This window comes from Trichogramma pretiosum, unplaced genomic scaffold (assembly GCF_000599845.2).
Source record: "Trichogramma pretiosum strain Unisexual culture from Peru unplaced genomic scaffold, Tpre_2.0 scaffold30, whole genome shotgun sequence".
In the NCBI taxonomy this organism is placed as follows: Eukaryota; Metazoa; Arthropoda; class Insecta; order Hymenoptera; family Trichogrammatidae; genus Trichogramma; species Trichogramma pretiosum.
Window position 1 is genome coordinate 1708865 of NW_019641675.1, and position 26550 is coordinate 1735414.

General features: G+C 40.9%; 1 protein-coding gene across 1 annotated transcript in view; it reads right to left on the bottom strand.

The window, feature by feature from the left end:
• LOC106653181 (leukocyte tyrosine kinase receptor) overlaps positions 1 to 19360 on the bottom strand; it is a 52832-nt gene extending 33472 nt beyond the window's left edge. Inside the window, exons 1-4 of the mRNA XM_023460700.1 lie at positions 18701 to 19360; positions 5025 to 5558; positions 2815 to 3156; positions 1150 to 1345 (exon numbers count right to left, since the gene is read on the bottom strand). Of these exons, the coding sequence (XP_023316468.1) occupies positions 1150 to 1345; positions 2815 to 3130 (512 nt within the window). The 5' untranslated portion in view covers positions 3131 to 3156; positions 5025 to 5558; positions 18701 to 19360. The remainder of the gene's footprint in view (positions 1 to 1149; positions 1346 to 2814; positions 3157 to 5024; positions 5559 to 18700) is intronic.
• Positions 19361 to 26550: the final 7190 nt, after the last annotated feature.

A 26550-nucleotide genomic window follows, 5' to 3' on the forward strand; every position in this document is an offset into this window, starting at 1 on the left:
GGGCGTCTGTACTCCGTATTGACAAAAATACATCGTAATCGAGTTCGAACTGTATACCGCTCAACGGTCACTGTAACGGCCACGCTCGTCGCTCACCCACAGCTCGGGGGCTCGCGAGTTGATTAGTGTGCGCAGTGTGTTGTATATAGATGATTGAGCGGATATAAATTTCGAACCCGATGTGTTTTTGTCGACACAGACGCCCGGGTCTAACGTTATCAGTATTGCCGAGTGCATGTAGAACTCGGTTTCAAAATTCGCCATCTCGGCTCGAACTGCGAGCGGTGTTCGCCGTGTTTGTGTGTGAATAAGTTTTCGCGAGTGCTTCTACCTGCAACATGTAAGTGGCGAGTCGCGGGGTGCTCATTTCATGTCTCCTGCTGTGTGGTACGTGTGTGCGTGTGTTCAGTTTGTCACGGTGTTTGTTTTGTTCGAAATTACAATGGTCCAGTGGCGCGTCATTGCTGTATGGTTATGTTACTATTTTGCGCTTGCGTCAACTGCAACTTTCAGTTGTCACAAGCAGATTTTCATCTTGGCCCACGAAATTATTCGTTTCATACGAGCCAAGCAAGCCATTCTACTTGATAATGCGTTTTTTTTTCGTGTATTTGTATGTGTCGGTGTTGAGCTACCATCGTTGGTGTCACAACTGCTGAGATGCCGGACCCGAAGATGCTGTCACGCATTCGCTGGACAACTGCCTGGCCTCACCGAATATTAGTAAGTCAGTTGGATTTTTTAAACCTTTCGCATCGATACTGCATTTACAGCCTGAATCCCGATCGACCGTGCGAGTTAGCTGTGCGGTTATCGTGATTACGAGTTACGATAAGATGCAATTAATTAATTAATTATCTTGGGTTAGTTACAAGGATTTAACAATATTGTTTTCCAGTCGTACATGTAAAATGTATGATTCTTTAGTAAGACGTCATGTAACTAACTGGTGTCTTTCAAATAAACCATTAATATTATTATTATTAATTTGTCGGGACTCTAATCAATTTTCCGAAAATTCAAACAAAATTATCGTACTATACCCTGTTCGAATTAGCTCGTTTTTGAGTCTATCATAGTGCTTCCTCCGGCAGGAAATAATTAAGAGCAATGAAGAACCACTCGTGTGCTCGCACACTGTGTACTCACCTTTTAGCATTGTTGCCGCCCTTCTCCGCGGCGACGTAGCTGGTCCTGTTGAAGGTCTCGATAACGAGGCTAATCGAGCCGTACTTCATCTCGACCTGATGCACAGCCAATTCCAGATAGCAGTCCGAGGTGCTGCGCGGTATTTCGCTCGAGTACAACTGGTCGGCCGCGGGTCCCCTCATGTACAGGAATTTGCCTACGATGTACAGAGATAAAAAAATTCTGTAAAACTGTATGTAATCCCATTTGTTTTTTATTGTTAATGATATATTATCCATGGTGTAAAGATTTAAGTAATGTAGCGTTTAAAATGGTCCACGAACAAAAAGGTCTTTGAGATAACTTTTTTCGAGAGCATTTATTGGCTATATGAAAGGGTAGTAGCTGTAAGCTGTGTCATTTTTAGGTTCAAGCAAACTAACAAAAACCAGTCAGTATTTTCCAAATTAAAATTCATTCGTCAACGTTCATTGCAATCAATCCTTGCAATGCGAGTATAGTTAAAGTTCTAACGCTAGATGTCATCGTCAAATCCACAAGTGAAAACCGAATCATTAGAAGTTAAATCTCTAGTGCCTTTTTTGTAACTGTATTTGTAATAGTATATAAATAAAAAAAAAAAAGATTTGGATCATGGATGCGCGAGCTACGGACGTTTATAACCGCGAGTAAGTCCACAAGGATATCTCGCACTCGTCGAGTGTCTATAGGCAGAACAGCAGCAATACAACTCGTTGAAAACTTTTCAAGATGATACGCGAAAGTGAGTAAAAGAGAGTAAGCGAGAGAGTCCCTTGACCTCAAACATCGTCGTCACTTTATATTAACCGGAGACGACAACGACAACGACGACGACGACGACGACGACGACGACTACGAGGCTCGACTTGAAAAGAGTAAATATATAACGACCGTCGACACTTGCTCTTCTCGTACAGCTTATAGTGCTGCAGGTGCTACACATCAAAAATGATTACGAGGTCAGTGGCTGCTGCTACTGAACAGGAGGGGGATAATCTTTGCACAAGTTTTTCTTGAATATTAGCGCTGCCGCTGCTAAGCCCAGGGGGTGTCTGCGCGAGGCATATCGCCGCCGCCGCCGCCGCCCAAAGCACTCGACTTTTTTGTTCTCTCCTGCTAATTCTTCGCTCATTTTCCGCGCGCCAAGCCTCTAACGACCAATTGAATTATAAAGCTAACTTTTTTTCCTTATTTCGCGCGCTCGCGTAAACAATACACTACACATCTGGATCCGCCTTCGTCATATATATAAACTCGGCGGGAAAATAAACGAGAACTGCAGAGTCGATACAGACGTTAGTTAATTGTCACTCGAAGCGTGAAAAAGCTCGCGCGCGTGTCGGCTTTTTGTTTGTGTTTTGTGCTCCACCCGTTAACGTACTGAACTGATTTATTGAATAAACCTGCGCGTAATAAGTCGCGCACGCACGCCACCTGCACACAGGCATTGTTTGTACAACGACATGCGCGCGCGCGAGCGAGCGAGCGATTGCACACGCGTCGTTGTTGATATGTTTTCCATTTGAAAAAAGAAAACAAAGAGAGAAAACCCGTATAATACACACAACAGCTCGTGTACGTCGTCGTGCAATCTGGCCCCGTCGATCGTTCAATTTACTGATATTCGCGCGCTCGCTCACTCACCGTCTTTGTTTTTGCTGGCGTCGCTGGTGGGCGCCGCGAACTCGCCGAGGGGCGGCTTCGCGAGGCGCAGACTGCCGTTGACGCGATTCCAGTGCCAGTCCGTGCAGTGGCGCTCGAAGTCGCAGGAGGCCGGCGCGGGCCTCGGCAGCGCCTGCAGCTGTTGCTGCTGCTGCTGGCTCAGCATCAGCTGGACGTCCTTGAAGCTGCGCGGCTCGCGTCGCTGATCCGAGCGCGTCACCCCGGCCAGCAGCAGGAGCAGCAGCAGCATCCGCTGGATCAGGACGCAGCGAGTCGTGCTCGTGGTAGTCGTCGTCATGATGCGGCTGTTCGGCTGTGTGTATCCTGTAACGAGGACACGAATATTTCAAGCTCGTGCTAAATATCATCGATTGCGTACATGTGTGTGAGTGTGTGTGTACGAAAAGATCAGCGCGCAGCAGCACGTGTTATTGCATATTCATCGAGCAGAAAGATCGAATGTATATGATCGCGTTCGGCCAAAGTGGCATAACGCATGTAAATGGGTCATTTTGAAGCGCGCGCGGCACACATCGCACGGAAAACATATAATGGGCGCGCGGTGCACTTCCATTTCGCAAAAATAAAATATAATACCCTCTACAAATTCGATAGAAAAACAATCGTCACAAAATGTGTCACCCTCGACACGCGCGCACCCCGCTGTCCTCGTTCTTTTCTCTCTGCTTTTTTTTTTATTATCATTTTTTTATGTTTTATTTTCATCCGTTTATAAATGTTAAAAATCTCTCTGTGTGTTTTCAAAAAAGAGTGGTGCACGCGCGACCGGACGAACAAAAAGCTTGCGCGAAGGAGAGAGACAATGTGTGCTTTTTTTAACGCTGAAAGAGTCATAAATGTAAGCTCGTATTTTTTCATGTACTTCGTTACCCTCTCTCTCTCTCTCTCTCTCTCTCTCTCTCTCTCTCTCTCTCGACATCGACGAAAAAGAAAAAAGAAAAAAACAACATCATATCGCACGGCCAGGCACACGGGTGCATCCCGCGTGTGCATTTATGTGCATTATGTACGTCGTAGCCATATGTGTTTATCATGCGTTTATGTGCAACGCGCCCACCCGCCCGGGTGAATAACGTAAATTGTCTTTCGCATTTAATCAACGAGAACTGTTGGCGCGTTCGCGAGCGAGAAAACAACAGGACTTTGCACTAGACGTATAACGCGCTCGCGCGAGATCGGATCGACAAAAAGTAAAGGAGCACTTCTCTCGCTTCGAACGCGAGCGAGCTTGCACGCTTTGGTTCTGCAAAAAAAAGTAAAAGCGTGGAACGCAAAAAAAAGGAAAAGAAAAGCGAACTTTGTGCAACGTGCGAAATTCCATCTAGCTTCTAACGTTTTCTTTACTTGGAAAAAAAAGGATGAAGAAAGAAAAACCGAGTGTGCCGTATAGGTCGGTTATACGTTGTTAGCAAAAGGGGCGCTCGAATCAATTCATCCGCGCGTATTAGAGACTGCACATGCGAGTGTATAGGCGCCGCGCGTATAAAAAAATTTTGCTCCGTCGTTTTTTCTCTCCCACGCGCAAATGCAGTTCGAACTTTGTTTATACGAATCTCGCGCGCATACATAGGTACGTACGTTCCGGTGCAGCAGGCATCGAGTGTGTACATAAATCGGAAAGAAAAAGGAGCAGGAAAAAAAGCTCTTCGCGCGCGCCGAAGCTTTCACCGCCAAGCACGCAGCTCTGGATCTTTGCGTATCTGCGGTGATATATTTTGCAGAAACAGGGAGAAAACTACGCTCCCTCTACTCGAAACCCTCTCTCCCTTTTTGAACACTACACACGCACGCACACTCGCACTTTTTTTCAAAATCCCTTTACGTACGAAAAGTGCACGCGTGATGCACACGTACAGCGAGAGGTAAACATTTTAGCTATATACAAACACCCACGCACGTCGCTTATGTATGTGTGTATATATGCGCCGCAATCTCGGAGGGTAGTAGGCGGCTATTATATTTGCAATCTATAAATACATCGTGTGCGTGTGTGTGTGTATGTCGATAACCACGCCACAAGGCATAAATCAAACTAGCCGCGAGGCGCATCGAGCTCCGCTGCTATACGTATAACGTGTATATAATAAATCTAACTGTATCCTTGTGTGGGTGTCTGTGTGCGTGTGTACGTGAGTATGCGTGTGTGAGCGAGGCACACGTGCGCGACATACCGTATTATATTATGCACCGCCGAGCGAGCTGTTTATGCTTCTACAGCGACGTCGAGCTGCTACTGCACTACTACCACCACTAAACTCCGTTATATACTGCGATGCGTTTGATGTAGCGGCAGCGGCAGAAACGGAGTGCTGCATCAGTGACGATGGAGCCTGTGCAGCTCCGACGACGACGATTGGCGCGACGAACTTATGCCTGGACTGCGGCGGTAGCTACGGTAGCAGCAGCGGCAGCGACGCAAGCAGCCCATCAGAGATTGTTCATTTCCGCCTTTCACTGTTTTAGCCATATTGACGTAGTCTCGTCGTCATCGACGTTATATATGCAGCAGCAGTAGCTCGTCGAATAAATGTTGTGCACATGCGGTTGTATACTCTGCCTCGTGTATATTAGATTCGTGGAAGATGAATTCACCACCTGCTGAGCGAAGTTCGCGCTTTTAATCATCGGCCGTCTACCAAGTTTGCACGCAGCGCACAAACAATGCGCCCTCGGCGATGTCGTCAGGCTTGGGACAATGGCAATCTCTGGAACAACAACAAAAAAACGCACACGATGAGCATTGATATCTTACTCGAGCTGTATACAGGGCTACTTGAGCAAAGACATATTATATGTACATACGAATTATAGCGCGTTCGAAATGAGCCACCGCCGGCATGACCGGCCCAAGACGCGTGCATGTCGGACGACGTACACAATACATAAATTAAACAATGCGTGTAATTTTCTGATTACATGATAGTCGTGCGATTTAAACGAGGCTCGTGGCGTGTACGTCGAGTCAGAACTGAACGAGAACTACAGACCATGCTCGCGTATATGATATCGTGTGTAATATCGCCGTTGTGACTCGCACATCTCGATACTTCGCACATATGATGTATGATGTAGTCAAGAGAATCGTACACATAATCATAGCAGTTGTTGCATCGAATCTCGGTACTCACTGTCAAAAATGACAAATAAGTCGAAATGTATCAATTGGAGAATAAATAGTAAAACTCATTTGCATTAGAGAGAATTCACGAAGTCGTTAAAAATGAATAAAATTAAGAAATCAATTTAAAAAAATTAAAATTTCATCAGATAAACAAATTCCATTGAAAATAAAATTTATTTAAAAAGTAAGTAAATGAGTTAAAAATTTTAACTCGTTCGTTGCTCTTACTAATGAAATGCAAAGTCCAAGCTGTTTGCGAATCTTTAATGACGAAATAATGTTTATAAGTAAAACCGTCCTAAAACTCGAAACTCTTCAAACTTCGCTCGTTGTAATTAATCGTTGCAATACAAGTATAACGAATTCAAAAGTGAAACTCAAATTACCCGAAGTAAAATTTCCGGTACCTTTTCCCTTTTGGTAAGATTATAAGTATATAAATAGAAGGTTTAATATTTCTTCACACTTATTTTCCAACCCTTCCAGTTGATACTTGTCAGCAGTCCGCAAAGTTTAATAATCAAGTAAATTTCTTGATTTTCCACCCTACCAAAACTCGCTCATTTCGACTCTCCGCATTCCGTCACGAGAATCGTACATAATCAGAGCAAGTTCGTTGTATTTAATCGTTACAACACGAGTATAGTTGAAGTTCTAGATGTCACTGTCAAATCCACAAGAGAAAAACAAGTCACCAGAAGTTAAATTTCACGTCTTTTTATAATCATATTCGCGTATTTTTGGACAGTATTATATGTCATTTAGGATCCTCGCCCATCTCGTCTCTTTGCGCATAATACAATGTATTTTCGAGAATCGTAATCATAATCATCTAGTATTATTGGCGCACCGAGATGATAAAACGTCAACGCGAATCTGAGGATAGAATGTCGACATCCCGACGTCGTCAAGAATAGAAGTGAGCTGCAGATAGACAATGATAGACAAGATTTGTACGGAAGGTTCATTAGTGTAATTGCCCCTTCCGGTAGCTCATAATAATATAATAATATTATTACATCGCGAATTCCAATTACATCGAATTATCAATACTCTCAAAATTTCGTTGTCAAAACCAAGCGCGCGAACTTTGGATATTTATCTGCGCATAAAAAGTATCGCATTATATACCCATGCGCATGTGTGTACGGACGTGGAGCGCGTGCGAGCCAGCAATCGATCATTCGTTTACTGCAAGCTCGCGCGCGCGACTCGTATACATATACACATACGTACGCTGCGGAGATCGTAATAAACCTAATTCGAGCTTCATTCATTAAGCGGCAAACGAGAAAAGTTTTCTCCCGATGCACACTAACGCCGCCCCCTCCATCCGGTTGTATACAAGCGCTTGGAAAAATTTACTTTTCCGACTCTGACTCTCTCTCGTTCTCTCTTTCTCTCTCTCTCTCTCTCTCTCTTCTCGTGAGAGTGCACACGCATCGCTGCGCTTATAAGAGAGCTTGCAGCTCACCCTTTGAGCTCATACGCGTATAATGAAGCTTTGTTGTTGTTGCTGTATACATCTACTATATATAATATACGTACTGCAGAGCGAGGGCAGCATTGATAAAAATCAGCTGGATATTTCTTTCTTGATATAAATAAGAGATATATAATATAAAAAGCTCTTCAGAGACGTTCCTTCGCTGGAACGCGCGGAGCCCGCGCGACTTCTACTACTTCGTCTTCGTTTTTTCCCCCTTTCATTTCGTTCGCTTATTTTTCTTCCTCTCTTTTGCCCGTGCTTTTTTGCCTTATTTGCTTTGTTTTTTTAGCGTGGTCAATGTTGTTGTTGTTGTTGTAGCGCCAAGTTATTCGATATGGAATCGAGTTAACATGCGCGCGCGGTCGTGTCACACAAATGACGGTATACGATCAGTTAGAATAGTATTGTGTAATAAAAACTCGCATATCGTCTTCCCTCGACAGATTTCTGCAATTTCAACGATAAATAAAATACGTAATTCTATCGTCAATAACTAAAATGATTTTGCCTGCGATATCGTCGATTCCTGGATAAAAAGGCGCGATGAAACTTTTCATTAATTTTTTTTATCAATTTATCCTTTATTCATCCATCTACGTATTTATTTCTTTTTTTTTTGTCTTGAAATTGGATCATGGCACAGCAGCGTATACGGAATAGTTAGAGTAGTATATTTTGCACCTAGGGAGTGAAAAACTGGAAAGTCTCAGAGCACGTATAATTGTACTCGGCTTCGCCTCGGCTGATAATCACTTGCTCTGAGACTTTCTTTTTTCGCTACATAGGTGCAAATACAATTTTTTGTGAATCCCCCAGCCTAAAGTAATATTTTCATTTCGCTCAGTGGGAGTTGGGGTGGCACAAAAAATAATTAGTTATCGTGCTTTTGTGAAATATTAACTCTGTAAAAAAGCGTATTTTTCCAAACAGAGGGGGAAAAAAATAAATGCGAAAGATGAAAATTAAAAATAACACGTAGAAAAGAGAGTCCCGTCGTTTATAAATCGGCGCTATATCGTTGGCAAGTAGAGAGTTAATAATAAAAAAATTAAATTACTGATTGCATAATGAGAGGAGTAGCGTCGGAGCAGTCTCTCGCTCGCTCGCTAGGCGCTCGCTTGCTCGCGCGCTTAACTCCAAAACTTATTTTCTCTCTCTCACGCGCGTTCACTCACGGATTATAATGTACTAAACTAATCTCAAACTCGTCGTAGTCGCGCGTACACACCGGTGCGGTGTGTTGTGTGTACCTATATAGAATATATCGTAAACAGTCGTGCGCGTCGAGAGCAGTCACGAGCACTCGTACAGTACTTGTTTATATGCGTGTATACACCTATAATGATTAATTCAATTTTCTCGCCATGGATCGTCGCGCATCGAGAAATCAAAACCAAAGCTGGAAAATAGAGGGAGCGATTCGAAGTCTGGGCGCAAATGAAAAATCATATAACGACGTTATCTCGCGCGAGATACGCGCTTCGGTGGATATGGCATTTAATGTCATTGCCGCTTGATCGTCGTCGGTTCTCGCGCACAGTCGACTTCTTCCGATATTCCTTTATTTCCGGACACGGGGTTTGCAACGGTGACGTCGGCTGAACTATATTATACGTATATGGGTAAAACCACGTTAACCGTGAAATGTGAAGTAACAAAATGATAGCCAATTAATGTAATTATCAAGAGTACAATATTTAGTTTTTAACAAATGGCTTCACTAGCTTGTAAATTGGAAGAATGAAAAAGTTTGTTTTCCGTCATATTCACAATTTTTTTTTTGTTTTCACATTCTTCGAATGCTATACTAATGTGTATTTATAAGTCATCTAAAGAAACTATTTTATTAAAAGTTGTATTCTGGTGGTCGAAACTCAAAAGAACATAATAATAGTTATGCATGTAGTATTATTACAATATGATTGATCAAGGCCCACGGCTGAGAATGGACAGAACTTTGGAGGAAAGTCCTTCATTTTTTGATTTCTTACGAGACAAAGTAGCCTGACGCTGCCGCAAATAATTTTACTAATAATGCAATATTGTCCTATCTGGAGGAGATAAACAAGTTTAATTTTGAGCTTTCATTCTATATTTTCATTTTTAGAGGGTATGGAAGTTATAAACATGATTTTTTACTGTAAAATTTTAATTTCTCATAAAATTGTACGTAAAAAAACATTGTTCAAACATTTTTTAATAATAACTCTAGAAAGAGCAGAATAACATTTATTAAAATGAAAATTCAACTTTAAGTCTTTGTAGGTTCACGAGAAATTGACTCAAAAGTCTCGAATTTTGAGGAATTCCATTTGCCAATGTACTCTGTAAAATTACACACTAATTTTTAATTTCGAGCGGAGCATTTCACGGTCTACGTAGCTTTGCCCATATAGTCCGAGAGCACATCTGCACGCTCGGCGCGTATAATAGACGCCGTTTGAGCTTTTATATATAATATCGAAGGAGAGAGAAGAGTGAGAGAGAGACGCCCGAGAGCTAGTATGAATTATAACGAGATCCGTAATTTTGAACGATCAAACGGATGGGTATAATAATTTCCTCTATTTTGTCCCTACCGCGTGCTCGCTTGAACGAGTTCTTCGAGTGCAGGTTACATATACTATAGATATACGTTACAACCGAACTATTGATTTATTTGAGATAAATTACCCGAAAAGTATTTTTAATTGAAGTAAAACGAAAAAACCTTCGATAATTCCGCGACTTTTTCTGGGGTATTGCGCAGCAGTGCACATGCGACGTCGCGCGGGCAATGTCGCTCAGAGCGCGTCAGCTCTTTTGTTGCGTTTTCTGTTTTTTTCTTTTGGGGATCCGATTTTTCATCGCGCACACGTCCGAAATGATTGTTTTTCTTTTCTATTTTTTTTCAACCTCACCGACATTGAACGCGCCCTTCAATACTATAAAAAAGGATGGCATGCCAACGAAGCAAATAAATTGGAATAGTAGCGGATGGTAACGGGCCAGGACTCGAAATTTTTAACTTTCGGTATAAATGGAGTCATCAACGCTCTACTGAAAGATTACATTTTACTTTTTAATGCGATATTGCAAAAATATCTTCCGTGGCCGTGAGATAGAGAGAACGAAGTCTGTACGTGTACAATAAGCAAACCTGTCAAAAGGAAATAGAATCGATTCCGACGAACGACGCGCGTGTTTGTCCCTTATTTTTTTTTTTTTTTTGTATTCAAATAAACTCGGCCGGTTGGTATACGCGCGTAGGGGGTCTTTGCGTACGATAAATAGATTTTGCATTTTCAATTTCTGGTTCCATATATTGTACTTATCATCGCGCTGCGTGTGTATAGACGTATGTTACATAAGAGGGTGTGGCAGAGCGTCAAGTACCTTGTACACGCTCGATTTTTTATTCCATCGTTCGGCAGATCGTTTAATAATGTAGCGTAAGACGAGTCGTGGCAATTTTGAACTTTAATACTTCACACATGTTCCAGATAAAAACAAGAAAGAAAACCAATAAAAAATGTTTGATTTTTTTTACGGACGTGCAGCATACTTTTGGTCGATATAACTCACGAATTGAAAGACGTTAATGCGAGCGCGGAAAAAGTTGCATAACACAACGAGAGCAAGCGAGAGAGAGAGAGAAATTTCAAGTATCCGAAGGGCTTCTTTCTTTCAGCTATTTCATGCGGATACGGGCTGGCGGGCGAATGCAAATTTTATAAGTGCGCGGCGCACTTTGAATACTCTCTGTGGCATCGCATGTATGCGCGATCCCGACGATCGACGACTTTTTCTCTTTGCTCGAGAGACGGCGACGACGAAGAGATGCAACAATAGGCCACTAACTCGCACACGAGTTATATACAGGTATACCTAGTAGTATATATTTTACGATTCGCGCAGCAGTACTCGACGTACATATATCTGCGAAATTCGTCCATGTTCCGTTAAATTACACTCTCGGCATTCCAGATAATATTGCTGGAATATGCTTGGCTCGGATGGAAGACAAAAAAAAAACAAACAAGTACGCGAAAGTATACACATTTGAAAATAGAATAAATCAATTGATAGCGCATTTTCTTATGTAGCAAATCGATGTATTTCTTTTTTTATATCATCCATCACTGCTTGTCGTACGAAAGAATGAAAATCCCCGAGAGAGCCCCGTTTCGTTTTTCCTGTAAAGAGTTGCGCGCGATTTACGTATATTGGTATCGGAGACATAGTTTTGCAAAACTTTTTATTTCTCGATATAATGGCAATTGCACCAATGAACGCATGAATATATCTAATCGAATTGCTTTGAGAGATTTTTATGATCGTTAATGATAATGTACGCGCATTAATTAATTAATTGATAAATACATTGCAGTCGGGTTTCAACGCCGTAATATATTACGTTTAATGCGATTATAATTTCCCACAAGAAGTCTATTTCATTGGGGGATTTTCAATGCTCTAGCTATTTCTGTGACATCATCAGCATCATCATCATCATCATCATCATCATCATCATCATTATCAGCAGTAGCGGCAGCTTCAAAAGCTATTCATTACCGAAATTACATTGAGTCTCTTCAATTTCCAATATTCAAATTCACAAAGGAAGAATCGTTGTAAACACGATCAAAAAGTTGAATAATCGCGCCCTTAAGCTTGCGGAAAGAGAACTTTTTAAGAATTACAATTCGATGCTACACGACAATAATCCTGCTTTTTATTTTTGCCCGCATATATTTCATTCGTCCGCGGGAATAAGGGATAAAAGTTTCACTCCAATAAATACAATGCAAAATTTTCACCGAGCGCGCGGCAAAAGAACGAGCAAGAGAGTGAGAAGTTGTATAATCTCGACTTTAGCGCAGCACGCGAGCTATACACGAGAGAAAGGATTTTTTTTATCAAAGGTATAAAAAAATATTTTAAAAGCACAAAAGCTCTGGGAATCATCATGACAAAAAAAAAATAAAGGAAAGAAGAAGAAATGTGAAAAGACTAAAATACTTGATAATAAATACACGCGACGATATATAACTCGTTGTATAAACGCAGCATCCCTTTTCTTTCTTCCTTTTTTTTTTCCTTTCCTCTCGCTCTATTTTCGCTTTTTTATATGTACCACTTTGCCATCGCGGTATACAGTCAAACGCAGAAAATATCTATTTTCAATATTTCGAGTGCGAGGCAGAGGTGGCTAATATATACTACCACTCTTTTCCTCTTTTCCGCCAGCATATAATATGCGACCAGCATTAAGTATGGTCCAAAACTCGCACTATGTACGCGGATCGTCCCTGACGGCGAGAGAAACCAATAAAAGTCGAAAAAGAGGAACACACGCGGGTCGAACACGCGCGGCAAATTTATCGAAATTTTGCAGCACACTCGGTGGTGCATTAAAATTATGAACCGTAGGATCGAGCGAGCTATATAACAAAGTTTATTAGCGAAAATTATTATATCGAAGTCATACACATTATATTATATGACATCGTTTATAAATTTGTAAAGTAAAATAAGAGGCCAAGTTCGAAAAATGAATACCTACAAAATCAGTGAACATAGAATAACAAAACTTTGATTCGTGCTCGTCGAAAAAAAAATTACACGTGCACGTGCCGTATGTGCATAAAAGCTCGCGCGATGAAATGTTAAAATGTATTCCGCACATAGCCCGAAGCATGGCAATATACTATATGCTAGGTGTACGGCTGTATCAGTTTCGCGCGCGATAAAAAATAAAAATTCACCACTCTTCGAACTTTAATATTCGCGTTAGATTCTTTGATTAACTTGCGCTTTTTGATGGGGTGCTGCTGCATGCACTGCTTTACACACGAGTGCATAAACGTGTCATTCATTTTAGCTCGTCGCCTCTCGCTCTCTCTATCTCTCTATAGAATACGTGCCCGAAAGCGATTTGAAGTATCTATCGTTATATCACAATATGGGTGTTAATTTGTCATTTGTCAAGCTTCGCTATATCTATCGCCTGCGCTCGCTCTCGAAAGTGAATAATATCGTTTCTCCAAGTTGCTGAACTTGATTAACGACAATTTTCAATTGCAACGCAATACCATAGTTCCACCCCCGAAGCATTATTATGCGTATTATATAGCAGCGATATCGACTGCCGTTCGTATTATACGGTGTATTATTTATAATTACTTCAGTTTACGCATTGAGAGCTCGTTTGTTACATAAAGACCTGCTGCTGTGCTTGCGCCCGCGCGCGCTGCGTTCAAAGGTCTATTAAAGCTCCGCGAAACGCTTTTGAAGTATATCCCGGAGGTTTCGCGAACGGATATAAACGTGTGCCACTGGCAGCTAGCTTGGTATAGCGTACGTATATCGGCAGCAATTTGCCGCCAGCCGATATACTCGCAACACAATTCGATAAGCACTTGGACGATTCGTTGACGTGAGCGCACGGCAAAATTTAATCCGCGAGCTATGATTATAATCGTTGCGCAAGCCGAGAGAGATTACTTTCATCTATCTGAAAAGTTGGAAAAGAGATGAAAATCAAAATCCGGGTTCTTTTTCGGAATGAAGTAGAAATTGCGTAATTATTATTATGATTACCACGGTGACTTGCGCCAAACATCGTGGAAAACTTTATGTACTAAACTCGTGTAGCGTAAAATATACATTCGGTTTTTAACGCCTGGCGCACGCGCGCGTTTGCGAGCATCGCTGCAGCAGATATAATATAATTCCAATGACGTTTCACCTCATTTTCCACTCTCGCGAGTATTGCTGCTGCTACTAGTGGTGTTGCTGTACGCGCGCGTGCGTGTGCATTAATGCCGCGACTTTGGGATAAAGGAGCTCATTTCTGCAAGCTAGACGAGAGAGCGAGTCAAATCAAATTTTAACGAGACGAAGCGGCCTGGCAGCAAAGTAATTCTGGTTTCGAGAGCTTGCAACATAAGTATACAAAAAAAAACGACAACAACAACGACCCGCTCGAATGCAAACTCGTTTCAAAAGTCTCACTCACTCTCTCACGTAGTAGTCGTGTGGCATTAAAAATCTCGACGTCCGCACTCGATGCATATATGCGGCGATCGAAGCTGTTACGTACGCACACACACATATAAGAGCGCTTTAAAACGTCGTTAACGATGTTATTGTATATAATACACGGTTAGAGCTTTCCTCCTCTCGTAATTGTACGCGCACTCGAATTTTATTTTAACTCTCACCTACGCCGTAGCCGTGTATACATAATAATATATAAAACAGACGCACCTTTACCTCAATTTATAATGAATTTGCTCTCTCGCTCTCTCGTGCACCGTTGTTATAGACATATATTTTCTCTATACGCATATGATACAGACTTGGTGCACAGTACATTTATATATACGAGCTTCTCTCGTTATCAACTCGCTATTGCTCTCTCTCTCTCTCTCTCTCTCTCTCTCTCTCTCTCTCTCTCTCACGAGCACATTTGATATAAATTTTCGATCACGTGTGCCAATTACCGTTTCGTATAACTTTATACTGCGAATTTAACACGGCCCCGTTATTATACACATCTGCCGTGTATGTAATAGTATAAAACTTGACGCTTTTCTATAAATAGATTTAAAAAAAGCCGTCTGTTATTTGCAATCCCGCTGAGAGCTAGATTTTTTTTCCTTGATGTTGACTTCAGCGCCATGTATAATAATATAATAGAGAAGGAAGATCTGCAGAGATGGTGATGGAACAATGTATTTTATGGCCTGCGTACTTTATAAATTATTTTGCACTCATTATCAACCTTTCTCTCTCTCTCTCTTTTGGGACATGATATGCAAGAGCCAATGAAATCCTTTTGTTGGCTCCCACAATTTTATTGTGAAAATAATTAACAAACGCACACACATACAAACGAACAAATTCGCTTTTGGATACCCTGAAAACACGTAAATAAATTATCTCAACGTACGCGGGTCCTTTTGTTTCTCTCACACACATATAAAACACACACACGATAGAATAATGTGTACCATATAAGTGTGTGTGTGTATGTATCTGTGCGTTAGTGTGTTGAGTGTAGGGTGAATCCAGGAGCAGCAGACAACGTACGACCTTCGTGTCCTTGAATTTCTTTTTTGCCCCAGCGAGCTTGGGCGTTATATAGAGACGGGGAATAAAAATTTTCCCACAGCTCTCTCAGATCGAAAGAAAGAGAGAGAGAGAGAGAGGGGGGATGAAAGGGATATAAAAACTTTTCGACCTGTAACACGCGACTGCGCGCAGAAAATCGAATTTTATTTAACGACCTTTCGAATATGCGTTATAATGTTAGACGCAGGCGCGCGATACGTTTAGCAAATCTGATTCTGGCGTCGTTGTATATATTACGCGCGACATCCATTCGAGCGCTCTCGAGTTTAATCTCTTTTTCTCTCTCCCCTATTTTTTTTATTGTACCTTGGCAATATCGTTGCGCGCGCGACTATACGGAACACGTGGTACATAATAATATTAGCGAAATTTCCGATTACATATTGCACTCGAGAGGCTCGTTAGGTTATTCCGAAACTGGCTGTAATAGCTAGTAGCTATTTTAAAGGTCGATTTTTAAAATGAAATTATATACAGAGAGCACGTAAATACGAGTTTATGTATACCCAGAGAGCTTTATATACGTAGCTTGATGGACTGTTGTTACGGCCGCGCGCACGGGGAAAAGTAGAAAAGCCAAAGTACAGTCCGACGTGGCTGTTTATCCAGAGAGAGAGAGAGAGAAGCTGCGGGCAAATCGCTCCCCAACACTCACACAACAAACAGTTTTGGGCGATCCTCTCTATATCTCTCCCTGTGTGTGCCCCACCGTAGCTTCGACGAGTCTTTCTCTCTCAGTATAGTAGTACGATATACACACATACGTCAACATACACAGAGAAAGAGAGCCGTGGGGCACGTATAAAGGATATCTGTATCTAAATGTGAGCCCTGCATTATATACGTATATACCACTGCTATACTACTATATCCTATCCACGAAGGCGTTGCGTTACCTACTTGCCATCTTTGGCCTACATTCCAACTAAAGAGTTTACGGATAACTTAACGAAACGGAACGAACCTTGAATATTTATCTTACGTAATCAACTTTTACTCTCCCGTTCTTCCCCTTGATTTTTTTCTGTTTTTGTTGGAAAAGCAAATCATCTTAAACTTATATGCGCGTAAAAAGAAAAGATAAAAATTCATTTAGTATATTAATCAAGTGAGGGGTGGGAACCTTTTATAAATTAGTTTAAGGCCTTCTCCCTTTTTTTTCTCACTGAATATTATATTTACTTTCGTGGTCACGGATCACGTCCGCGTTATAATAACATTTTCAAGTCTTTTTAATCTAAAATTCTCGGAAGATTTTATCAAATGCGAAAAAATTTTCTCTCTTATACGCGCGGAGACACACATACTTACAAGCACGTATGTGTCCGGGTGGGGAGATAACGCGCGCTCTTAACTTTTCATTATAAAAGTAAGTACGCGCGCGCTCGTGTGTGTATGTGTGCGCGTCAGACGTGTTTTATACGGATGCATGCGAAAGAGCTGTCGTATAATATATTGGTTAGAGACAGCCCAGCTGCAATTTCAAGGGAATGGAAATTTTTTGCAAAGCACTCGACGACGATAGAGCCACTGAGTCCCTGTGTACTGCTGCTTCGTCGTCGTCGTCTCACGTCGATTTTATGTACCTACCCTTAAGTTTATTCAATGCGATTAAGTGTGCAGCATCGTCACCATATCTATTTTTATCGCTATTCCGCATGCCCGCGAGATAAAGTGCGTGTAAAAAAGTCGCGTCGCGCGTAAGCGCGTACAAACCGCACCGATATTTCCGTTAAATTGCGTCGCTCTCTCTCTCTCTCTCTCTCTCAATATACTTTTCCCCCGCGGAAACGCGATTAACTCCGGGCGAATGTTGTTCGCAGCGTTCGAACGAGAGCTGCTGTTGTACGCTGCTACTGCCGGGGGAAGAGAAAATTCCAGTCCCCGGGTAAATTCCTAAATGCACACTCGATGTAACGAGTACGTACGTGTTATATACATGGCAGTATATATAATGAAATTCCAAGTGAAAATTAACTTGTGCCCGTCGCCTCTCGCGATGTCTAACTTCGCGCGGCGTGTTATACGGTTTTAAACTTTTACAGTACGTCGCGTCGTCGTGTGTTGCTGTTGCGCCCCGCACACCTTTCGCATATACTTCGAGCGCACGATCGTCAAAAAATTAAACATCAGTCGTAAATGTTTTGAACTTGTGCGTCGAAAGCTCTCGGCAGCGGTAGCAACAGCAGCAGCTTGGCAAAATCCGCGTGGTATATAATCCAATGAGCTTTAAGGTGTATTTGTGTACGCGTACTACCACTGCTGCTACCGTATACTATAAAGTCAAGCTCACTATGTGTGCGGGCATTAATATACGTGTGTACGCGGTGTGCGCACGAGTGTCTGTCTGTCGCGCGCGAGGAGGTTTGCAGCGTGCAGCAGCAGTAGCGGCGGCAGTGGCAGAGGCGCGTATATATACGTATATACAGCACGCGGATCAATATACAAGATACGTAAACCACAGATTTAGCCAGAGAGAAGAAGAAGAAGAAGAAGAAGAAGAAGAAGACGAAACAGCAGCAGCAGTGGTAGCGGCGGCTTTTCGACGCACATGATTTTCGTATATGCTACGCACGGATATCGACTCGGACGCAAACACACGCACGAGAGTTCTCAAAATAGTTGCCATCATGCCTAATATTTATCGACTCTTTTATCTGTGTAACTCGAGCTTTCTCCATTCCTCCTAGCTCTATACGTGAGGCGTACATTTGGAGCCAACGAAGCGAGCAAACGATGAAAAAATCAACGATCTGACACTAGGAGACAATCGTACCGTTGTTCGTCGATGCGTAAATGTGTTTTCGAGCAATTATAAGAAACCGACGCGATCTAATGTACGAAGAATAAGTCATCTAAAGCCGTCGAGGACGAGAGAGAGAGAGCGAGCTTGCAAGCACACGTGCACCACTCTCGACTACGTTAAGAGCTTATCGATCGCTCTCTCGCCGCTTGCGTCTGCTATCAACAAATTACTCGACTTGTGCTTTAAACCGGCTCAATCATATTTGAGAATGAGAAAGACACAGATAATAATAATATCAAGATTGAAAAATTTTTACGCAAAATTATATTAAGAAACCATTTAGGTGCGAAAGAAAAAAAAAATTAAAGCTTACCCCCGAAAAAAGCTCGCAAGCTCGAACGTAGCCGCACGCGTATTACTACGGATCGAGCATGCTCACTTGCGTGCGTGTGTGCACATTATCTATATACAACAGGCAGGCAGGAGTCGAGGAGTCGCTTCTCTCGATTACATAAATGCGCCAGGCTCCGAATGGCGCGCGACTGATGCTATCTTCTTTTGTTGTTGTTGTTGTTGTTGCTGCTGTTGCTGCTGTTGCTGCTGCTGTTGCTTTTGTTGTTTTCACACACCTCAGTGATATCGTGAATCGATGTAAAAAAGAAAAAGAATAAAAACACAAACATCCACGAGTACACAATAGACACAAACACCCACAAGCTTAGCGACGAGGCTTTTCGTCAGTCAGTCCGCAGAATCCGCGCGCGCGCGCACAGTTCGTAATTGCCGGTCTATATAAAACGCGCACAGCACAATAAACTCGTTAGCCGAAGAACGAATGCGCGAGACTGACAAAAAAAAACAACCACAAAAAAAAGAATCGAAATGGGAAAAATGGCCAATCGGCGTGGAATCGAAAATCACTCTCCAGTCTTCGAACTTTCCGCTTTCGATACGGCGTCGAGGGTGAAAAAGACGCGTGCACGAGAGGATGTCGGATAAACGTATCGTGGCTTGTATGTGTGCAATGCGTCGAGCGAAGCGGCCGAGCGCCAACTGGAAAGGCAGCAGCAGCACAGCATCGGCGACGAAATATCTCGCCCGTCGCCTGCAAGGGGGTAGAGAGTACGCTATAGAGCATGGGCAAAAGGGGCGGCAAATGGAGAGTGGATGTATGTATGTATGTAAGTGTAGTGAGTGAGAGTCTAGTGCTACAGAGCAGCAGCAGCAGCAGCGAGAGCGAGAGAGGAGAATATACGCGGGATGCTGCGCGTTGCTGCTGACTTGCCTCCGCTGCCGCGTCTCTCCCTCTGTCTCTCTTATAATGTATGTGTGTGTATGTGTGTGCGTGCCTGTGCGAGGGGCATCGATTTTCTTCTCTCTACTCTGGCGCACACTGCAGTAGCAGCAGCAGTAGCAGCTAGACTCGCGCGCGTGCACAACGAGAGGAGCTCCCTGCTATATATTATACCTATAACGTTGCTACTGGTGCCACTGATGCCAGTGTCGCTGCTATTTTACTATGTGCAGCAGGGCGCCATGCCATCCTCGCTTATATGCAGAATACGCGCGATCCTCTTCTCTCGCCGATGCATCTCTTCCCCTCTCGATCTCTGTTCTCTCTGTATGCACACTAGCCGTATACCATTTGGATCTCCATTTCTCTCTCTCTCTTCCTCTGCATCCTTGCAAATATTATACGTATATATCAAGCATGCTTGGATTGTGTATTTGTGTGCGCGATTACGTTTCGCATAGAGCAAAGATCCCTTGGCTATCATTTCTCTGAGAGGGAGAGACAGAGAGAAGATGAGAAGATGAACCACCAAACGTGTACAGGTATAACGTATAAAGGCGAATGACAATGCTCCTCTTTGACCTTGTCGTAATTTGCTCTAGCATGCACGCTCACACATACATACACACACAAAGACAAGCAACGATCTTGTTATTAAAATCCAGCCAAAAGATCCAGAGAGAGCAATTAACGCTGAATTTCCTCTTTCCTTCTTTCCTTTTCCTCTTTTTCCTTTTTCCTTTTTTTTACTTCTCTTGCGAAGTTGCGACTCCGGTGTGCGTCAAAGGAACTCTCGCAAGCCCCAAAAGAGGGTAATAATAGCTCGAGAATCGCGAGCCGAGCTTGCAAGCCGCGCCTCGAGTACAATTCGAACTTTGCCTTTTGCGATCCGTGCACGCGTTATGCACACTTTGCTTCTGCACGCGCACGGTTCTTTCTTTTTTTTTTGCTGTTTTCGTTGAAAGTTTTTTAAAACAGCTGCTCGCGGAGTGTGTATACGCAGCGACCTTAAATACACGCTCGCATTATATAATTAACTCTATCTTCCTTAGCACGGCGAGCTAATACCGTCTCGCTTAATGCATGCATCAACATAATATTAAAATGGAGTTAACGCTTTAATCGAGGGTGGGCTTGTAGAATGTTTTAAATAAAAAGAAATATTCGACTCTCGTATGCGCTTTTGAAAATTCACGCCAACAAATGTTTTTCCTACCTAACGTATATAAAAGAGACCTCGAGCGAGGAGATATGGTGCTATTTAGCCCTGGGGCTCGTATATAGACACATATATGTATATAAAACGCGTATCGTACGCGCACGTATTATTTATATTCAACGTGTGCAGATCGCGCGGCTCGGGGGGAAAACTTTTCCGCCGCGCGAACGAACGGTCTTTTTTTCTCTGGAAGAGAGCGCGGCTACGTAGTTATAAAAATGGGAGTATGGGTGCGCATAAATACGGTGTGATTATAGCTTAATTAGCGATGCGAGCTTCAGCATTTATCATAAAAAAAAAACAGAAAAAAAAATTCATTGGATCAAGAAGACTCGAAAAATTCCATGTCTCGTGAATAGAAAATTCTTTACCATGCGTATTTTTTCTTTCGAATGAGACGAGAAAATAACTGAAAATTTCAGACTCTGCAAAAAATGCATGCAGCAAGAAATTTTTTCATGAGAATTTTTTACACAGTATTTGCACGTTTCTTTGTGTGTAGGTTCATTAATAAAAAAATTGATGGACGGACGCAGAATGATACCAAATAATACCTATCAATAATATTTTTGAACCTGCTAATGGTTGATTATTAATAGCTTTTTCTATTTTCGATCGCTCTATCTTTCGAATTGAAATTAAATATGATAAAAAGAAATTCGCAAAGCTGTGAAAAAAGGCGAATCTTTACCTTTACAAGAATACATATTTACCTCGAAAACTGGCATTGTGTCACCTTTGCGAATCGTAAAATCCCTCGCCTCCGTAAAAAAGGCAACTTTTTTTCTATATAAATAATGGATTTGTCTTCGTTTACCCAAGTAAAATCTCATGTCAATACTCTTTCTCTCTGTCTCTCTCTTCGAACGGAAAATCTACTTCAACCTTTTTTGGCCGGCGTGACGAAAATTCGTACGTGCCTTTCAGGTAGTCGTATGGTTTCGGATACAGTATACGTACAAGCTCCATTGGGTTTGACTGATTTTCTTTACGTGTACGATATATAAGTCTGCGTACGCTTCGCCCTCCTGAAATTCGGAAGAACCTTATAGAGAGACGAAGCTCTCGGCGATCCGGAAGTCGCCCATATTGAAAAGCTAATTGCGCAAAGTACGTGCCAAGCGTCCGCTGACGTGATCGCGGAAAAGTAGCGAAGATATGACATTGTCGCAGAATGAATAATGGGCGTAATACCGCGTTGAAATGCGCGGCATGTGCGTGCACCGAATGCGTGCATTATATGCGTGTTTGCGTGTCTACGGAAGCGCGATATAAACTTGGGGATTTACATTAAAGTCTGACCTATTTTTCTCTAGGTTTCGAGTGTGTATATTAAGCTTTTTTATCCCCTCCGTGTCCTGGTGCACGGGCGCGTGGCAAACCACGAGGGTATACATACATAATACATACATGCGTACATGTATACATCTGCCTTTGTAGATGTAATCACGTTTATATTGTGAGAGTTTCGCCCCATGCGACGATTTTAAACGATTTTTATATAAATAGTTTCGCGACTGCAAAAGAAGCCTCTTCTGACGATGTATATTGCGTTTTTCAGATAACAAAGATATTTAATTAAATTCTACGATCCGCGCCAACACACACAGGCACGACGATACGACGTCAACAACGACGACGACAACTTTTTCCATGACATTTTCATCGATTTTCATAGTTGAGGCTCTGCAAAAGGAGCAAGGAACATGCATTAACTTTGTGGCTGGGGCTTTTGTTTCTCGTCAAAGAAACAATTTTTAACCGAAATTTCATTATAAAACTGATTAACCTAAAAGATTTATCTAGCGTGTAATATAAATAGAGTCTGCTCCTAAACGAGAATGATGGAAATTTTTTAAAGATACGCGAGATAATACTCCTTGAGCATATAATTAGAGAGTATTCCTTCTCTTACATGAATATCATGTAAATACTCGCTCATCGAGTATAACGTTCATGCGCTTTCATTCCTTTTTATTGTTTAGCATCCGATCATCAAACGTCGCGTTGCTATTTGTTCGTTTGTTTTAATAAAATAAAAAAATATCCATGGATGGATTAAAAACTAATACTACCATCAACAAAGTAATCTCATCAACACAGAGTAGATTTTTCAAACATGAGGAATTAAGCCATAATTGTGAAGCATACGCCCATTTAGAACATTATCAAATATTGAGAACACTTATAAGGTATAGTTTCTGAACTTTTTCATAATTATTGATAATTAGTGTTATACCGGCTCTTACACACGATGAAATAATATGCAACTAGCAGAAGCTATGCTATTAGTAGAATTATTGAATGTTTTTCACGTTAGTTTCTTTAAAATGTTTAATCGATTTAGGGTCGCGTATCGTTAAGTGGAGATTATGAAAAATCCAGTAGCCAACTAAACGCTCGCCCCGTTCACAGTTCCAAACAAAACGTACAAAAAATAACTCTCGGCTGATCGTTGCATGAGCCAAAAAATGCACGCAGAGTAGTAATTAGCAGTTGTCCGATTCAAAAACAAAGCACCAACCTCAAGTATGAACCAATGTGCAATAGTAGTTGATAGAACAAGACTTAGGTAAGACACAATCATATAGGCACAATTTGTATTGAAATTTTAGAAAATACATCTGAGTCAAAATAATACTTTTTTACAAAACCGTGCGCACGTATGTCACCGATCTTGACGCGCTTTTGGTATGTTATAGTACATGGTAAATAGGTCCCAAAAACAAAATTTTAGACCCCCTCCCCCCTCCTACCCCCCACTTCCGGTATAAACGTCCATTTTCGATCTATATTTTTTCTGAGGACATGAAGTAATTAAAAAATCTGAAAAAATTCATAAAAATACTTTTCAACAATCCAAACAACCGTGAATTTTCTCAGATTTTTTGAGTGCTTCAGGCCTTCAGAAAAAATTATTGAAAATTTCAAAAATTGAGCTAGGGTGGTATGAGCCGATGTAGTAAACGAAAATTTTTTCAGTTTTTTATCGCATTGAAAAACATTACCTCAATTTTTTTCAGATTTTTTCAGATGACCTAACGCACCTTTTGAAGCAAAAAACCGCTTTTTTTAACGAAAATAATTTTTTTAGAGCGATGCGGAGCCTCGAAAAATCTGAAAAAAATTTTTTCTTGTTTTTCTCATCAAAATACATTATCTCAAATTTTTTCAGATTTTTTAATTGAAGGCGATAGCTTCTAGGGCCGAAAAATGCTATTTTTAACAAAAAAACGGTTCCTAGAACCCGATGGTTCCGGTGAAAAAATTTGAAAAATTTTTTTGAATTCCTTGTCAAATTTTAATAAATTTTGACCGGTTCAAAAGTTCGATTGAAGCCATTCTAGAGCAGGACAAAGATTAGTGCAAAATATCTGAAGACGTTTCTGAAGACATTAAGGAAGGATAAAACTAGTTTCATGCTCTACATTGAGCTAGGAGGCTTCAATCGAACTTTTGAACCGGTCAAAATTTATTAAAATTTGACAAGGAATTCAAAAAAAAAATTTTCAAATTTTTTCACCGGAACCATCGGGTTCTAGGAACCGTTTTTTTGTTAAAAATAGCATTTTTCGGCCCTAGAAGCTATCGCCTTCAATTAAAAAATCTGAAAAAATTTGAGATAATGTATTTTGATGAGGAAAACAAGAAAAAAATTTTTTCATATTTTTCGAGGCTCCGTATCGCTCTAAAAAAATTATTTTCGTTAAAAAAAAGCGGTTTTTTGCTTCAAAAGGTGCGTTAGGTCATCTGAAAAAATCTGAAAAAAAAATTGAGGTAATGTTTTTCAATGCGATAAAAAACTGAAAAAAATTTCGTTTACTACATCGGCTCATACCGCCATATCTCGATTTTTGAAATTTTCAATAATTTTTTCTGAAGGCCTGAAGCACTCAAAAAATCTGAAAAAATTCATGGTTGTTTGGATCGTTGAAAAGTATTTTTATGAATTTTTTCAGATTTTTTAATCGCTTCATGTCCTCAGAAAAAATATAGATCGAAAATGGACGTTCATACCGGAAGTGGGGGGTAGAAGGGGGGAGGGGGTCTAAAATTTTGTTTTTGGGAACTTTTTACCATGTACTATAGCATACCAAAAGCGCGTCAAGATCGGTGACATACGTGCGCACGGTTTTGTAAAAAAGTATTATTTTGATCCATCTATATAAGGATCTATTCGTATATATTTACAATTGCCAAGTAAAAAACTCAGTGCTTTATATTATAATCACTGATAATATATATGGTATTCTCTGAGGAACTATTCTAAGCATATGACTGCAATGAGTTCGAGAAATACTTAAAGCAATAGATTATTCTTAAAGACTGGATTACGATATGACGTGAAATCGGATACTGCACACTTTTTCGATTATGAGAAAAAAGCGCTTGAAAGATTTTTAAAAAGTTAATATCAAAACAAACCATTATAAAAAAAATGTATTATCATGATAAACTTGGTTATTATTCAGCGAGGTTGTCTAATTATGTAAAATAAAAGTAACTCCAATAAAACTTTTTTCAACTCAATCAAGAATATTTCTAGAGTCGATATATTCTAAAATTAACTATTAGTACTGTCTATTTAAAAAATCTCATAATTTTCGATAAGATTGAGACTTGATGTCGTGAACTGCTTTTTGGTGTTTAATCAAGTTCGATTTTTCTCCAAATTTCTTCTCGCACTTGTTGCATTCGTAATCTTTGCGACCTTCGTGAACAGTTTGTTCGTGACAGAGCAAATGCCCTTTTTGTCCAAATTTCTTCTCGCATTTGTTGCATGCAAAATCCTTACGACCCTCATGTACTGTTATTTTGTGCAAAAGCAACGTTGATTTTCTACCAAAACTTTTTTTACATTTGTCGCATGGGTAATTTTGGAGACCTTCATGAACTGTCTTTTGATGAGAGAGCAAATTCGATTTTTGCTCAAATTTAATTTCGCACTTGACGTATGCGTAGTCCTTTCGACGTTCGTGGACTATTTCTTGATGTAATCTCACATTTTTTTTATCTCCAAATTTCTTCTCACACTTATCACATGCGTAATCTCTACGACCTTCGTGTATTATCCTTTGGTGACTCAACAAATTCGATTTTTGTCCAAATTTCTTCTCGCATTTGTCGCATAGGTAATCTTTGCGACCTTCGTGAACTATTCTTTGGTGTCTCGTCAAATTACTCTGTTTCCCAAATTTCTTCTCGCAATTGTCGCATGCAAAAAAATTGCTACCTGTATGGATTGTCGTCATGTGCATTAGCAAATTATATTTATATCCGAATTTCTTCGCGCAATTGTCACGTAAATAATCTTTGCGACCTTCGTGAACTATTGTTTGATGTCTTGTCAAATTACTTTGTTTTCCAAATTTCTTTTCGCACTTGTCGCATGCGAAATCTTTGCGACCCTGGTGAACTGTTCTTATGTGCAAGAGCAACTTATGTTTATTTCCGAATCTTTTCGCGCACTTTTCACATAAATAATCTTTGAAAACTTCGTGGAATATTTTTTTGTGACTTATGAAACTTGATTCTTGTTCAAATTTCCTCTTGCACTTGTCGCAGGTGAAATCTTTGTGACCTTCGTGTACTGACTTTTGGTGCTTGAATAAACTCGATTTTTTCACAAATTTTTTCTCGCATCTGTGGCATGCGTAATTTTTTTGTTCATTGTGAGTTTTATCTCGGTGTGTTATCATGCTTAATTCTA